This window comes from Phacochoerus africanus, chromosome 5 (genome assembly GCF_016906955.1).
Source record: "Phacochoerus africanus isolate WHEZ1 chromosome 5, ROS_Pafr_v1, whole genome shotgun sequence".
NCBI lineage: Eukaryota > Metazoa > Chordata > Mammalia > Artiodactyla > Suidae > Phacochoerus > Phacochoerus africanus.
Window position 1 is genome coordinate 76,143,019 of NC_062548.1, and position 13,863 is coordinate 76,156,881.

A 13,863-nucleotide genomic window follows, 5' to 3' on the forward strand; every position below is an offset into this window, starting at 1 on the left:
TCTTCCATGATTTGTGATCCCCGGCTGCTCTCCTAGGAGGTGAATCCCGGCAGAGTCTTTGCGGAGGAGGGTCAGAAGTGTGAGGATGCAAACTGGAGATGCCCAGAAGGAGCTAGAGGGTATCGGGGTGGGGCAGGGGAGGGGATGCCGGAGAAAAGTGGTGAGAGAGATGGAGATGGGGGTGGGGCTGAGCTTTGCGGAGCTGAGCGGGGTGTGTGGTGGTACCTTCTCCTCCGTCTCACACCATCGGTGTTCCATTGTGGAGTTGGATTTGTTAGAGCTGCAGTCAATCAATTGTAATCAATTGCTGGAATTCTGCCTCAAAAGAGTCCAGAAGCGTGTCTGCCAGAGCAGGCCTGCCTGGCCATTGGGTTATATAACAAAAGAACAGGTTATTTTAGAGCCGGTGCCTGCCATGTACCCCCCCCCCCCGCCCCCGCCGTTATCACTTGGCCCCTTACTCTGAAATGAAGCTTCCCTAGGGCTTTATCTTTGGGAACCCAGGACCTGGACAGTGCTGCTTTGCTGAACCATCCTAACTCCTCCCAGTTCCCCTTTAGTTGAGTTTTAATGCAATTAACATTTCTTCAGCATCTACCTGGCACCAGGCCCTATAGCAACACAAGGGTAGAGAAATGGCAAAGATACAGGCCCTGCCTGCTAGGAGCTCATGATATAGGTTGTTGCTGTTGGGTTGGAAGTGGGATGAAAGAGGAGGGTGACCATGATGGGAGATCCTGAGGATCCGGAGTTCGGGGGGCTTCCAGGAAGAGAGGGCAACATGTGCTGAAAGGAGATGGCAAAGAGGAAAGAGTGCTCCAGGCAGAGGCCAGCAAGGGCAAAGCAGGGGGGCCTTCTGGGTCCTGGGAGTAGCCCCAGAGCACCAATGATAGGCAGGGAGGGCAGGGTTGGGCACTGGGAGGCCCACGGTGCTTTGGGGAGCAGCCATGAAGGGCCTCATTTGGCAGGGAGCATCCTTGAGAGGAAGGGAGTGTCCAGAGAGAGAAAGGCATGGTTCCCCCTGCCCCTGGTCAGGGATGAGTGGGTTTGAATTTCCACCATGGAGCATGCATTTGGTTTGCAAGAGCAAATTTAAAGTTTTACATTTGATAAGAATAAAAAGGATAGCTGTCCCTTTGGTAGTACAATCTAAATTTGACTAAATTTTGGCTAGAGGAGCAGATACTAGGGAAAAGGGGGGGGGGGGACTGCCCCATGGGAGGAGGCAGGATAGTGACAGACATGGGCCAGATTTGCATTTTCATCTATTTATTTTTTATTTTATTTTTCTGCTTTTCAGGGCTGCACCCACGGCATATGGAAGTTCCCAGGCTAGGGGTCAAATTGGAGCTACAGCTGCCAGCCTCCACCACAGCCATGCGGATTCCTAGCTGAGTCTGCAACCTACACCACAACTCTTGGCAATGTGGATCCTTAACCCACTGAGCAAGGCCAGGGATTGAACCTGCGTCCTAGTGGATTCTAGTGGGGTTTGTTTCCACTTTGCCACCATGGGAACTCCCAGATTGCCGTTTTAGAACAGTCTCTCTGGCTACTGATTGGATGCGGGGAGTGGGGGGTGGGGGGATGAGGGGGTATGAGAGAGGGAAGACTAGTCAGATACTGTGAAAGGAATGGGAGTGACATTGGCCTGATTCAGGGCGTGGTATTCTGGGTGGGGAGATATTTAGGGATCCCAGGGCCTAACTCCTCCTGCCTCCCAGTCAGCTTGGCTGCACTCCAAGAGCAGGGAGCTGGTGGCCCAGGGGTGCCAGGCCTCCCAGGAAGTTCAGACATGCTCACTAAATGGTGGTACCCCTGGCTTCTCAGTTCTACCCTTGAGGCCTGGGTGGCTGGAAGGTGGGGTCAGCTAGGCTGGTGAAGCACATGCTGGGGAAGCTGAAGACGGAATGGATCATGATCATGGCCTTGAAAGCACAGCAGGAACAATTCAGAGGAGTCTGTTGGGCCAGGGTCCCCTGAGGCACACCCAGGACTACCTCTATGCCCCAGGTGCTGGACCCTTCATCAGACCTCTTTCTTGTTGATCTGGTTGTTGATCAAGACTTGCTGATCTGGGAGTTCTCATTGTGGTTCAGCAAGTTATGAACCCAACTAGTATCCATGAGGACTCAGGTTTGATCCCTGGCCTTGCTCAGTGGGTTAGGGATCTGGCGTTGCCATGAGCTGTGGTGTAGGTCACAGACGAGGCTCAGATCTGGTGTGGCTGTGGCTGTGGCATTGGCTTGCAGCTGCAGCTCTGATTTGACTCCTAGCCTGGGAACTTCCATATGTGCGGGTGCAGCCCTAGAAAGAAAAAAAAAAGAGTTGCTGATCTGGTACCCATCCTGGCTCTGCCCAGCCTGACTCTGCAGTCAGAGATTTGACAGGCTTGAGAACACAAGAGAATGTTTAAAATAATTCTTTGCCTACAATACCTCTCGGGGCTATTTTCATTGTAATCAGAGGATAACAGTATAAGCCAAGGAGTAAAGTTCTAACAGTGGAATTGCAACATGGATAGAGATGGGGGGAGGGATTATTCAGGGTTCAAGTGTATACTTATCCACAGGACAAATGTTCTGCCTTCTTACATGAAGGACACAGGTCCTTTCTGGGGACAGAAGATTAATTCTCTCAGTGGACACAAGAAATAGCTCAGACTCTGAAAATCCAAACCTTAGCAGAGAGCTGTGGTGGGGGTGGGCGTGGGGGTGAGGATGCTCTGAGGGAGACAAGCATCCCTTGGGTGTGAACAATAAGCACCTAAGTGAGAGGGACCAAAAAAAGATAAATATCACTCGTCCTTTTTTAAAGCATGTTGATGATTAACCCTTTGATGACCTTGACCTCCAGGATTTGGGGATTAGTTAACTCTCCCTTGTTTGTAAGACATGATCAACTTTACATTTATCCTTCAGTAGTCCTTTATGACCTGTTACCCAGTCATCAGCTGGGAACCTTTCTTCTCCTTAAACTCTTGGTAAAATTGTCTTGAATCCACCAATTCATGGCCGGGGCAACTCCAACATCCTCCCATTCCCCTGGGGTGTGATATTCTTCAGGCTTCTCCTGCCTCTTTGGGCTGCATCCAAAAATCAGTCACACCAGGATCTGTGAGTTTAGGAGCTGTTAGTGAAGTATGGGGAGTGGGGGGTCGGGAAGGGATCCACCCCCCCAGCCCACCCCCCTTTGCTCATGCCCTTCTGGGCTTGCGCAGAGTTCTGCGTCCTCCTCTTAACACCGTGTGTGGCAGCCTCCCTCTTCTGGGCTTCCTTGGCCAATACTTGGCAAAGGCATTTTCCAATTCCTCTCTTTGAAAGGAATTTTGATCCCAACTGTAATGATAATAAAGCCTTCTTTACCTTTTTGTAGATGTAATTTGATTTTCAAATAAAAATGCATCTTAAGTTCATTTTTAAGAATTTCCCAGCAGTCCTTAAAATAAACCTGCACCCAAAGCTGCTGCAAAAACAGGGCAAGAGTCACGGTGGTGTGGACAACACCCTGATATCTGTCATGCTTGTGTTTTCCAGTTTCCACCCAGATGTCTGAAATCCTATAGCTGCGGTCAGCGATCCCCAGAGTGGAGTGCAGTGTGGAGGCTGAGTGCTGAGAAGAGGCAGCCTGGGGCAAGGCTGGTCCACCCTCCTGGTAACTAGTGGGTAGTTTTTGGTGGTGATGGGGGGTGGGGTGGGGTGGTGAAAGACACTTTTTGGTTGGCTCCGTCTTATCAGGATGAGCTTCTGAACCCTCAGGCCTATGCCATGAACTCCCCTGATCCTGATGCCTCAAGAGCTATCATGGCATCTGAAAGACCTTAGAGGTCCCTCATCCAGCCCCCAGCAAGAAAGAAGCTTCTCTCCAGCATCTTGTAGTCCTTCTGACTCCAGGGAGAGAGCTCACCACCTAACAAGGCAGGCTGTCCCATCTTCTCGTCACCGAGCAACTCCTGCTGGTGGAAAGTTCACCCTCCCACTCTCGGCTAGAATCTGTCTGCCTGCAACAATCACTTGGTCTCCTGGTTCTGGCCGCTAAGGTTCTAAGGAATCAGCCCAATCCTTCTTTCACGTGGCAGTCCAACAGCTATTTGGGGACAACTGGAGTGGAGGAGTTCAGGATCTGGGACCATAGACAGGCCTGGTTGAAATTGTAATGCACTGTTATCTGTGTGACCTTGGGCAAGTCAGTTAACCTCTCTGATTCAGTTTCGTTATCCATGAAGCTGAGACAGTAATGTCTGCCTCACACAGTGGTCCCAGGAATGAACATCAATCACAAATAGACGTTGCCGGGTGCCATTCCGTCCCCAATTCTCCGACACCAACTGGATGTGCTTCAATCCAACTCGTCTGACACTACCTTTAGTTAAAGGGCACATAAGCTAAAAGGCAAGATCATGGATGAGCTTCCCCTCACTTCAGAGGCCACCTGCACTTCTGACTGACTTGACGGTAAATGTGGGTGTTCCCACAACCTCGCTTTCAGTTTTGTTAATTCCCTAGAATAACTCGCCAAACTCACTAGAAGTGCTGAAACTGTGATTACAGTTTTATTATAAAAGATCCAACTCAGGAACAGCCAAAGGAAAGCAGAGCTATCCTGCGCCCTCCTTGTGGGATTCCTCACCAGCCCCGCAATGTGCTCACTCACCAACCAGGACGTTCCTTCAGGCCTCGGTGTCCAGCGTTTTTTGTTCTTTTTTTTTTTAGAGCTGCGCCTGTAGCCTATGGAAGTTCCTGGACTAGGGGAATTGGAGCTGCAGCTGCTGGCCTACACCACAGCCACAGCAATGCCGATTAACCCACTGAGTGAGGCCAGGGATCAAACCCATGTCTTCATGGATACTAGTAGGGTTTGTTACCATCGAGGTTTCTTTTTTTTTTTTTTGGCTTTTTGCCTTTTCTAGGGCTGCACCCGAGGCACTTGGAGGTTCCCAGGCTAGGGGTCTAATTGGAGCTGTAGCCACTGGCCTACGCCACAGCCACAGCAACGCAGGATCTGAGCCACATCTGTGACCTACCCCACACCTCACGGCAACGCCAGATCCCCAGCCCACTGAGCAAGGCCAGGGATCAAACCAGAAACCTCATGGTTCCTAGTCGGATTCGTTAACCACTGAGACACGATGGGGACTCCGAGGTTTCTTTAATAGGAGTGCATGTGGTATTACTAGGCCCAGCTGGTTAAATCAATTGCCGCTTGATTGAATGCAACGTCCGGCCCCTCCCTCACTTCCTCCCTCGATGGTTGGGGTGGCGCTGAAGTTGCAACCTCGAATCTTGTGCTTGGTCCTTTTCAGTGGCCAGTCCCTCCCTTGCAGTATCTAAGTGCTCACCGAAAGTCACCTTATTTGCATAAAAACTCAGGCTTGGAGTTCCCTTGGTGGCTCATCCGAAAGGCATTTGACTAGTATCCATGAGGATGCAGATTTGATCCCTGGCCTTGCTCAGCGGGTTAAGGATCTGGTGTTGCCGTGAGCTGTGGTGTAGGTTGCAGATGCGGCATGTAGATCAGTGGCTACAGCTCCGATTCAGCCTCTAGACTGGGACCCTCCATGTGCTGTAGGTGCGGCCCTAATCAGACAAAAAAACAAAAAACAAAAACGAAAACACCCCTCAAGCTTGGTGAAACAGCTCATTATGACTAACAAAAGACACTTCTAATGGATCTGGACATTTTAGAAATCCCATAGGTTTTGGAAGCTCTGTGTCAGGAACTGAGGCTGGAGACCCCAGATATTCTTGACGACTTCACATCTGGCCCCACAAACACCGGACTCCTGTGATCTTCAATGCCTGCTTTCCCCCTTTTCTGTGATGTCCAGGTTAACATGTTCCAGCTATCTGGTCAGAGAATGAGGCATTCTCGTCAGCCTTTTTTTTCCCCGTGGATTTACTTTTTGTTAATATAACTCAAGATTGAATTAGTCTGGGGACTAAAACATATAATTACAGTTATTTAGTATGCACCTGTTTACAATTGAATCATAAGCCTCTCATTACTTGAGTTCCTCATGCTACGATGATTCTAGCCCCAAAATGACACATAATAAGCATTTGCTCCACAGCAGGCGCTGTTTGAAGTACTTCACATGCACTAACTCACCTAATCCTCACAACAACCTAAAGAGGCGTTAAAGAGGTGCAGTCCCCATTTAATAAATGGGGACGCTGAGGCACAGAGAGGTTAGGTAATTTGCTCAAGATCACACAGCTAATAAGGGGCATAGGTGAGATTTGAACTGGTGGTCTGGTTCCAGAGTCCCTGCTTTTTCACCCCTAACCTGTGTATGACTTTGATCACCTCCCAACATTTGGGGAAGGGAAGGAGGGAGCACAAGAAGATGTGTCTGGTGCGCAAGACCAAAAAGTGCATCCTGACCCCTGCCATCATGGTGACGGAGTCAGGGCTTCCATTTCCTACCCCACCCCCATCAGAGCCCATCTTGAGCAGCCCTCAGGGGCTGGGCTCTAAGGAGGGAAGATGGGCCTGGGGGCTTCTGTGCATCGGGCCCAGCACTTCTTCATTCCTCAAGCTTTGTGGGGGGAGAGGTGCTCAGCCTTCACAGGCCCATTCCTGGGAAATGCAGCCACTCCAAAGGGAAGGGAGAGGACCAGCCTTTTCCTGCCCAGATGAAAAGGACTGAAGCCAGGAAGGTTCAGTGTCAGACTGTTGGTCCCAGAGAAGGTGACAGCTCCAGTGGTTCTGGAGCTGGTAGGACCTGGCATCTTGTAAGGAACACAGGGATCTCCATGCTCACATCCAGGGTGCCCCCTGGTAGGGGTTGCTTGTTGCTGTTTGAAAAATAACATCAAAGATTTGGGGCTGTGCAGGTGCCAAAGAGAATTAGAAGGGATGAGTGCATGGGGGCAATGCCTCTGGAAGAATTCTGGTCTGCAGCAGTGTCTGCCTAGAAGAATCTAGGTGGTGACCCCATGTCTGCATGGCTTTGATGCAGTCCCATTGCATTTGACCTTGCAGTCTTTGCTTGCTTCCTAAGTTCCAGAGATGAGGCTGGTGGGAGCATGATGGGGGTGAAATATTCTTAATGCATCCCATGCATGTGGGATTGACTTGAAACCACAAGGTGACCAGCTCCTGTGTGTTCTTTGCAGATGTTTCTCTTCTGGCATTTGGCTTGAGGAAGAGGCACTGGGGGGAGGCAGGAAGAGGGTCTCTTGCTCCAGGAAACCTGGATCCCCCACCCTTCTGCCTTTTCTACATGAATCTGTCTTTCTCCATACAGCGCCAGAGCTGGAAGGGGCCCCAGAGGTCCATTCTGTCCCCTCCTCCATCTAGGGATGGACACAGTCAGACTCAAAGAGGGAAATTACTTGTCCGAGTCCATGAACTAGAGAATGTTAGAAGCAGGGCAACACTGCAGGCTGTGACTTCTAGTCCAGAGCTAATTCGACCAGAAACATCCCTGAGGGACTCAGTCACTCTCCACTTAGATTAAGAATCTAGCTTTGGGAGTTCCCGTCATGGCTCAGTGGTTAACGAATCCGACTAGAAACCATGAGGTTGCGGGCTTGATCCCTGACCTCGCTCAGTGGGTTAAGGATCCGGCGTTGCCATGAGCTGTGGTGTAGGTCACAGATGCGGCTCGGATCCCGAGTTGCTGTGGCTCTGGTGTAGGCCAGTGGCTACAGCTCCGATTAGACCCCTAGCCTGGGAAACTCCATATGCCGTCGGCCCTAGAAAAGGCAAAAAAAAAAAAACACACACAAAAAAACACTGGCTTTAATTGGCATTAAATACAATCTCAAACATTCTAACAACCTGCCAAATATGTTTCAAAATATGTCTTTCGAGAATGTTTGTTGTGTTTGCTTGTTTGGGGCTGCCACGTGCAGGTGACTCCCTCTTCCATCCTCCATCCCATCCGTGTGGCTGGCGAGGGTGGCGCCAGCTGGTGGAGATCTGATGAGGGCTTTCATGAGGAGCCGACTGACTAGTGACAGAATTAAGATCAGAGGTCATAGTCTCAAACTTGACAAAACAGGTTGTGGTGGCATTTGGAGGACTCTTGTCGTCCCAGGTTGGAGTGGGAAGAAGGGTCTGGATGGCCTTGGGAAGTGGCACCTGACACTGGCGTTAGAGGCGCTGTGCCGTCTTTGGCAGACTAGCTAGAAATGGTCGGCATCTGGAATGGATGTCTTCCGTTCCACAACACAACCCCTAACATCTAGCCAGTAGTATTTTAACCCTGACTGCCCATTAGAATCACTCAGAGCTTTTAAAAATCCTGATGTCCAGGCCATGCCTCAGACTAATAATATTAAAATCACTGATATCAGTAATTTTTCAAAGTTCTCCATGTGGTTCCAATGTGCACTCAAGGCTGAGATCCCTGCTCTAGGCCAAGGGTTCAGGTCTGTCCCTGGAGGGATCCTGTCCATGTGTCTTCCTTTGAACTTGCAATTTGCCTTTTGCAAAGGAGAAGAATGCAAAATAATAATAATAACAGCAACAACAATAATATCAATCAGTGGATCACCCAAGTGTTCCGGGCTGGTGGGACAGACTTCCACTTCCCTGGCCTAGTGCATCAGCCCAGCCCACCCACTCCAAGCAGCTGTAAGGTGGAGGGTAAAGTGCTGACAGAAGATGGAAGAAGAGGTCACAGACGGCTCACGGCCAGCAAGAATATGCTTTCCCCGTGGTCAGCAGGAAAAGGTAGCTGTGACCAGCCCAGCTCTCCAAAGGCTCACTCCAGGATCTAGATATATGGGCCTCTGGGCAGCAGGGTAACGTGGTGCCCTTTGGACAGCGTTTATTCTGTTAATGTTTCTCAATATTTATTTAGTAGGGCTTAAGAGAGACTAATTTTCCATTCGTAAAAATGGTACACCTTTTTTAAACTTGGAGTAAGACATTTACTAATTCTGCATTGAGACACTCTTTACATAAAGATTCATGATTCAGAGGCCAGGGCAAAGACAAAGTTGTAAAGAAAAGCCCTGCGGGAAGCATTTACCGCCTCTTAGACGTTCCCCGTTCTCTTTTTGTGAATTTCCCACATAATGTTTTTAGGAGGCGTCTTAGAAGGTTTACATTTTACATCAAGTCCGATTTCCCAGTGAACAAGTTTACACTGTGTAGATAAGCATTACAGAACTGCCGCCAAAGTCTGCAGGTCGCCCTCACCCTGGGAGACCAGACCGCTTGAACCAGAGTAGGGGCTGAAGCCCGGGGGCCTGGAGCTGGTGACAAATTTCCACTTAGTCGGACGGTGCATCAGCGCCCCCTATAGGCCGGTAGCCGCGGAGCCCTGTCCTCCAACCCGCGCGGTCCCACTCACACCCTCCCGGGTATAGCCGCATCCCACCGCGAATGCCGCGGAATCCAAGCCCTCTGCTTTAGGAGTCGTGTACCCCGACTGGGAACAGCCTCCTCCCTTCTCTGCAGGGTTCCAGGAGTGGACCATAAACCCACCAGGAGGACAATGAGTGAAGAGACGGTCCCCGAGGCCGCCTCCCCGCCGCCCGCGCAGGGGCGGCAGTACTTCGACCGCTTCTCTGAGGAAGACCCTGAGTACCTGCGCCTTCGCAATCGTGCGGCGGACCTGCGGCAGGACTTCAACCTGATGGAGCAGAAGAAGCGCGTCACCATGATCCTGCAGAGCCCAGTGAGTGGGGTCTGCCCCAGGCGGGCAGGGGGAGGAGGAAGCGGGTGGGGGGACGTTGCACTTGAAAGATAAATAACTGCTCTTCCGCTCGTTCAGGATCTGAGCAATTTTAAACTCACTGAGCAAGACGCCCTGGTAACGTGGGTGTTTGGGTCTCTCTCCAGGCATGGGCAGCTGGCACATCCTCATTTAGGGTTTGGCTGGGTGGTTGGGGGAGCTGGGTCTGAAGGACAGGAGCCCCACCTCGGTTACTTGTGCCCCTTCTGAGTCTCAGTTTCCAACCTTCTTTTCTCTCCTCACTACAAGCTGTAACAATGACGTAATAGATTTAGGTAAACCAAGGGTGGGGGTGTGGGGGGAGGGTCACGTAGGAGATTTGGGGCTCCCTTTTCTAAACACCAGAAACTCTGTCCTGGCAAGTAAGGCTTTGATACTGGGGCAGGGGTGAAGTGGGTCTGAGCTCCAGAAGGTGGCAGAGTGGAGGGCCCAGGGGGCAGGTCCTGATCACCGAGCCATGGTGCCCCTCTTGAGGTCAGTTGGTGCCTGCCTGGCGTGGACACAGAGCTCTTCCTTGAGGCGGGTGATGGCTGAGAAGGAGGGAGGGTGAGCCTCCTGGACCAGTGAAGCAGGCAGGTGATGCAGTCCTTGGAGGGGAGGAAGAGCAGTGGAAAGAGGCAAGCGGGAGCCTCCCGCTGGTAGAGCTGGGGGCTCCTCAGGAAACAGGGCCTGCTCCTAAGTGCTGAGAAGTTCAAGGATGGAGCTGGCAAATCCAGGTACCTGCCAGGATGGGCTCTGCCTCAGCCCCTCCCGGGCTTTTGGAGACCCGGGGTAAGCAGGGCACTGTGTGTGACCCTGGTTGAAAGGGCACATAGAGGAGCAGTAAGGGGGATGGGCCTGAGGTCTTGGTGACAGGTGACACTGGGGAGTCTGGAGGAATATGGGATGACAGGTGTGGGAGGAGAAGTGGCAGAGTTAGTACCAACCCAAGTTTTGGGGCCCGAAGAATGGGACTTCTCAGGCAGGCAATGGGGACAGGAGGTGGTCATGCTTCTACTGTCCTTTTGTAGATTCCCCAACCCCTAAGTGGTTCCCTGTTTCCTCCTGAGGGTTCCAGGCTGCCACCTGGTGGGCAGACATGCCCTATTTGTGTCCCGATGGTCTGAAAAGCCACGCTTAGGGTAGCAGGACTTCAGAAGTGGAAGTGATCTCTGAAGTCATTGAATCCTTCTGTATATGAGGAAACTGAGGCCCAGAAGAGCATAGGCCTGACTGATGGACAGGAAAGATGGCACACTTTTTTATTCAGTTCTGCTTTTTAAAATGTCTTTTAATCACTAAAGCGAAGTCTGATGGGAAGAGGGGGTCTAGGTTATCACTAAGGCAAAGGAAGGACCTGGAATCTGGAATATTGCCCAGAGGGCAAAGGGCACAGGATTGTCCAGTGCCCTCTAGGGCCCAGATATCCCACTTGTGGCCCTGGCCTAGCTGACCCAGGGACTAGGGGTGGGCACTTGGAAGAGGGGCCCTTGGTCTCGCACACGAGATGCCCTGGGAGGACCAGCGCCTCGGGGCCTGCTTCAGTCTTTCAGGGAGGAGCTGGAAGGCCTCATCCAGGAGCAGATGAAGAAGGGGAACAACTCCTCCAACATCTGGGCCCTGCGGCAGATCGCGGACTTCATGGCCAGCACCTCCCACGCAGTCTTCCCAACATCTTCCATGAGTACGTGGGGAGCTGGGGAGCTGCCAGGAGCAGAGGTGGAGGAAGCGGGGTGGGGAAGGTGCAGCAGGAAGCAGCTCGGTTGCCAGGCTACACAGTGAGCGGTGCAGCTGCATTAGCAGACCTGGGGGAGCTGAGCAGCAGCCAGAGAGGTACCTGGAGCTCCTTTTGCTGTGATATCAAGAGGAGAATTATCCCTGACGCCCAGACATAGGAAAGGGGGGGGGGGGAGGGCAGGGATGGAGACTTAAGGGAGAACCTGCCTCTGGCTCGGCTAGGGGGAGGGGGAGGATGATACTGTGGCTGTGATGACACTGGGCAAGGCAGCCTATGTATGATCCCACCAGCCCCACCCCTTATAAGTGGATCAGCATGAAGGGAAGAGCTTTGCAACTCAAGGTCCCTTACATGGCTTCTGCCCGAGGCCCAGGAGTGGACAGTGGAGACGGAGGATTCTGCTCCCTGTTACTCTAGCTATGAGTACAGAACCTAAGAAAAATCCTGGTGTCCTCACAGCATCCAGCCCTCAGACTGCTCTTTCCTCAATCCCCTGGAGTCACTCCCTTGGAAATGGGGTGAGGAGGATGGGAGGAGGCCATTGGAGCTGGTGTCTCCACCCGCCTCTGGACAGGCCAACCTGACTCCATAGACAAGAGCCGAGAGCAGCCAGGGCTAGGCATGAACCCATTTTCCCGGGCTCCAAAGCTCTGCCCACAACCTTTAAGACACAAACATCAACAAGATGATTAGAGTTGAAAATTAGGAAAATAATTGAGAAAGGGAAATAAAAATCACTACTGTGAATCAAGAAATTACTGTTACAAGTATTTTGCTGTGTATCCTTTCAGCCTTCATCTTTTAATACATGCAGACTATGCCAAAAAAATTGGAATCACATTATACACACAAATTTAATAGCCTTAGCATGTCTTGACTGATTTTTCATGGAATAAAATATGGTTCTGTAACATAATTTTTGGTGGATTATGCTGTTCTACCCATATACCATGGTTTATTTAATCAATTTCCCATTTGTGGACTTTTAGGTTGTTTCCAGCTTTCTGCTATTTTGAACGACAATGCACTAAACATCCTTGTCAATAAATCCGTGATTATATCCACGACTACTTTTTAAGATAAATTACTAGAGGTAGAATTGCTAGATTGAATTATATGCATGTTTTAACGGCTATAATGCATAATGCCACATTACCCTGGAGAAAGCCAGAGCAAATTTAGATTCCTACCAGAAATGCAAGAGTGCCCATTTCCTCTACCCTGATCTATAGTATGTGCTACCATTTGTTTCATCCTTATAATTTGATAGGTGATAAGTTGTCCATTGTAGTTTAATATGCATTTGATCACTGATGCGATTGAATATATTTTCATATACATATTGGGCATGATTTTCTTTTTGTAGTAAATTGTCTGTCACAATTTACTTTTGTAAATTTGCCAATTTACCTATTTGCATATCCTTTTCTTACAGAGTTAAAAATCTTTATAAAGTAAGGCTGCTTCCCTACTACATGTCAAATATATTGCAGATTTTTTCTAGTGTCTCCTTTGCCTTTTAATTTTGTCCATGATATTTTTGTGTGGTAGAATTCTCTAATTTCCGTGTAGTTAGATCCGTTATTATTTTCCTTTGTGCTTTCTGCTTTTAATTCCATGTTTAGAAACACCTTCCCCATATTTTATCATCCAGTAGAATACCCTTAATTATTCACTCTCCAGTTTTTCTCAACCATTGTACAAGCTGATTCTTTAAAATAACATTAGAAGTATTTCGTCAAGCCTCTCCATCTACCTTAAAAAATTCAGTTTGGCATTTTTATTGGGATTATATTAAATGAATAGATTAATTTGGTGGTGAATTTATAAATGTACAATTTTATATTAGAATATAAGCTCCCGGAGTTCCTGTCGTGGCTCAGTGGTTAGCGAATCTGACTAGGAACCATGAAGTTGCGGGTTCGATCTCTGGCCTCGCTCAGTGGGTTAAGGATCTGGCGTTGCCGTGAGCTATGGTGTAGGTTGCAGACGCAGCTCAGATCCTGCATTGCTGTGGCTTGGGCATAGGCTGGTGGCTGCAGCTCCCATTAGACCCCTAGCCTGGGAACCTCCATATGCCATGGGAGCGGCCCAAGAAATGGCAAAAAGACAAAAAAACAAAACAAAACAGAATATAAGCTCCATGGGGGAAAGGACCTTTGTATGTTTTGTTCACTGTTCAAGTGTCCTGGACTTAGAAAAGTAGCTGGCCCATAACAGGTGCTTAAAAAATAGTTGCATGAATGAATTTTAAATCTTTTCAGAAGTGATGTGTATCTTCTATTTATTTGTCTTCTTTAATATCCATCAGGAAAGTTAGTGGTTGTTTTCATGTAGTCCCTAAGAATGTCTTATTAAGTTTATCTCAGAAATTTTATGTTACTTTGTCATTTTAAGTGACTCTCCAACTTTTTTTTCTGGTTATTGCTGTCATCTAGGGAAATCATTGGATGTA

At 49.6% G+C, this 13,863-nt stretch overlaps 1 protein-coding gene across 2 annotated transcripts in view; it reads left to right on the top strand.

Moving 5' to 3' along the window:
- The first annotated feature begins 3,536 nt into the window (after positions 1-3,536).
- Positions 3,537-13,863, top strand: part of ADD2 (adducin 2) — a 49,647-nt gene continuing 39,320 nt past the window's right edge. Inside the window, exons 1-3 of one of the 2 annotated variants that reach the window (XM_047781831.1) lie at positions 3,537-3,654; positions 9,415-9,634; positions 11,216-11,354. In XM_047781831.1, the coding sequence (XP_047637787.1) occupies positions 9,452-9,634; positions 11,216-11,354 (322 nt within the window). In that variant the 5' untranslated portion in view covers positions 3,537-3,654; positions 9,415-9,451. Of the gene's footprint in view, positions 3,655-9,297; positions 9,635-11,215; positions 11,355-13,863 lie in introns of those variants that run through there. The other variant, XM_047781833.1, reaches the window with a different exon arrangement.